A 3399-nucleotide genomic window follows, 5' to 3' on the forward strand; every position below is an offset into this window, starting at 1 on the left:
ATGGGGAATGAGACCTCACAGAATTACATAGAGAATATAGTCACAGATGCCCCCTGGAGACCAACTGTGGCCAATGTGTCCTGCTCTGCTTTCCTATCTGATAGAATTGGTGGATACCTGGGTTGTTGGGTTTTTTTGGGGGGGGGCTGTGATTCTTTGCACAGACTCAGAGAGCCAGCAAATGGAAATTTATTTATCATCATTATTTATTTATTTGATTTCTACACTGCCCTTCCAAAAATGGCTCAGGGCAGTTTACACAGAGAAATAACAAAGAAATAAGATGGATCCCTGTCCCCAAAGGACTCACAATCTAAAAGGTCTCAGATGCTGTCTTGTGCTCGAGCCATTGGTTAAGCTGGAATTGCAAAATTATTTTGGCAGAGAGATACTAAACATCTCCTACTAGAATAGATAGATCTGTGTCTAGCTCTAGCCCAGCATCCTGTTTCCCACAGAGGCCAACCAGATGCTTCTGGGAAGCTCACAAGCAGGAGAGGAAGGCATGCCCTCTCCTCTGCCATTGCTCCCCTGCAACTTAGTACTTAGTACTACTGGATTTCAGAGGTACGTGGTATGCTCATCTTCATTCATGTCAAATACTTAGGGCTGTTCACATGGCCATCAACTGGCTCAGGGAACCACAGGAAGCAGGGAGTCCTTTCTTCGGCGAGCAACAGAACAGGGACCTCCCTTCTTCCCTGCAAGAAGGTCCTCTTCCATTCCAGCACCCCCTGAGCCAGATGGGAATTGATCCTGCTCAGGGGAGGCTGGGAAGCAGGAAGTCCCTGCTCTCCAGAGAGGAATAGAATGGGGACTTCCCTCCTTCTCTGCACAGGATATCGGTGGTGGGTGGCAGCCTGAAGGAGCCACATCAGTGGTGGGTCGGCCGCATCAGTGGTGTGTCTCTATGGAGGGGAGGGTGCATGTCGCATTGGGGGCACTGGGACAGGGGGCTGAACACAGGCCTCTGCTTCCCCAGCTGTGTTCTACCACTGGGTAGAGGAGTCAGTCAAAGGGGCTCTTTAAACACTGGAGGCCTTTGAAAATAATTAGTTCAAGCTATGGGACCATCATATACTTTGACGGCACTGTCCAATGCTTTATTTATTTATTACTGCATTTTTATACTTCCCTTCCAAAGGCTCTGGGCAGGACAGTTCCAGACTGCAACTTTTAGGGCTTTGCTGTAAAGTTCCAGACTGGTGGATGGGGCAGCAAAAGGGGGAGTGGGGAGTATTTTGGGAGGAGTATCTATCCACTACCCCTGGCTAGCTTTTGGAGCTGTCCCTGCTACCATCAGCACAAGACTGCTCTTTGAACCTCAGCAATTCATTGCCACCTGGAGGGACGCATAGATATAAAATATTTCCCTGCAGGGGTCCTTATGCGAACTCATGTTGATATCACTCTTTTTCGAGTGAAAAACAGCAACACTTTTATTGATTCCTGAAATATAGTTAAGAACTGCTCAGAAAACTCTTCCTGGCTGCAACTTCTCACCGCTGTTTTGATCCTTTGGGTAAAATGGCTAATATCCTTCTCTCCGTACTGCTGTTCTAACCAAATTAGCAGCCCCCCTCCAATAACTGTTTTGAATTTATTTTTATTTTATTTTTAAGGGAGATCTGGCCATAGAAATAAAAGGCTCAGAGCATGGGTGACATTAGCACATGGGTGATTAGCACATCTGTCACCACAGTGCCCCCCAGTGGCCAATGGCAGCCCTGAAGTCAACATGTTTTCTTCTCCCTCCCTCCCGTAGACGGTGGACAAAATGAGGCCTTTGGAAGCCGCTTGGTATCTTCTCCTGGTGTTGCTGGTGGCTCAGCGACTGCCTGAATCATCCTGCATGGACAATGACAATTACCGGTACAGGCACTTCCTGAGCCAGCACTATGACAATCCCAAGAGCAGTTTTAGTGGCAAATACTGCAATGCCATCATGTCCAAGCGGGATCTCACCAGGCCTGAGTGCAAAGACACAAATACCTTCATCCACGGCACCAAAAAAAAAATCAAGGCTGTGTGCACAGATGGTGGGGTTCCCTATGGGGACCAGCAGCGAAGTAAAAACTACTTCAGAGTCACCACGTGCACCCTCCAGGGAATCCCGACCCACCATCCGTGCAAGTACAGAGAAAACACCACGCCCAGATACATCGTCATTGGCTGTGATGGTGACTGGCCCGTCCACTACGATGAAAGCCAGATTGTGACAACTGTTTGAGACCCGACGGGAAGAAACAGTGCAGCTTCACTCTGATTGCATCAATTCTCATTCTTAATGCTTGTGTCCTGCATCAGCTTCCGCTTTCTAGTACCCCGACATAGATTAATTAGGAAGGGGCTGTAGCTCAGTGTTAGGGTGCCTACTCTGCTTGCCAACTCTGACATGTGCCAGGTAGAACGGTGACAGGGATACTCCAACACTGATCTAGGAAAGCCTAGTTTCAGTCCGAATTCCCCAAACCTCTTTGGAGAAAATCAGAGGTCTCTGGAGCTCCAAATGGTGGAAGGAGGTTTTTTCCTTCAATTGGGACTGGGGGAGGAAAGATCTGTCCTTAAAATCTGCCCGTATGCCCATACATTTCTTTCTTTCTTTTAAAAACTTTCTTAGGATGTTTTACAACTTATAGGGGCTATTCACACGATGGGAGGAAATCAAGCTAGAGGAGGCTAGCCCGATTTCAACTCATTGTGAGAACCACCGGGCTCGGCTGCAAGCCACCCGGGTCACCCACTTAAGTAGCCCAGCAGTTAAACCAGGTTTGCGGAGCGAGCACTCCGTGAACCCGGTTTTTCTGCTTGTGAGTTGCCGTGGTGTGGCTCCGTGGCACAGCTACTCATGAGGAGACACACACCCCCGACTGAGAGGCTGAAAAGCAGCCTCCCGGCTCGGGGGTTTCTCCAGCATGCCCTAGCTTCCGAGGACTGCATGGCCACCGAACTCCCCAGCCCCAGCCAGCTCCATGACAGAGCTGATAGTCATGTGGGCGGCCACTGTGGCCGCCCAGAGCAGACTGTCTGCTTGTCTGCGGGGAGAGCGGGCTCAGCCCGCTCTCCCCGCTCACCATCCCCAGGCTGCTCCCATTGATCGTGAGAACCGCCTCATAATTTAAAAGTTACCAATTTCCAGGTTTCCCCTGAGTTGCTAGAGTTACATTACTTGTCCTGTGATTCTCAGAAGTTAGGTCATTTCTCCTGCGATTCTCTGATGTTAGGTCATTTTCTTTCGGGTTTCACAGTGAGTATCCCAGTACTCAAAAAATAATTTAGAGGTAGGTCAGGGAAATACCCAACCCCATTCCTGACCCTGACATTTTAAACTGTCCACAGGACCCCAAACCGACATCTGTGGGATCGGGTGGGACTCAGTAACGACATATACAATAGTGT

At 49.1% G+C, this 3399-nt stretch overlaps 1 protein-coding gene across 1 annotated transcript; it reads left to right on the forward strand.

Annotated features, from left to right (window-relative positions):
* Window positions 1-1777: 1777 nt before the first annotated feature.
* LOC128330887 (angiogenin-like) lies at window positions 1778-2230 on the forward strand. Its single transcript, XM_053264249.1, has one exon. It carries the CDS (start codon window positions 1778-1780, stop codon window positions 2228-2230), a length of 453 nt encoding a protein of 150 aa, XP_053120224.1.
* The last annotated feature ends 1169 nt before the right edge of the window (window positions 2231-3399 follow it).

Source organism: Hemicordylus capensis, chromosome 6 (assembly GCF_027244095.1).
Source record: "Hemicordylus capensis ecotype Gifberg chromosome 6, rHemCap1.1.pri, whole genome shotgun sequence".
Lineage (NCBI taxonomy): Eukaryota > Metazoa > Chordata > Lepidosauria > Squamata > Cordylidae > Hemicordylus > Hemicordylus capensis.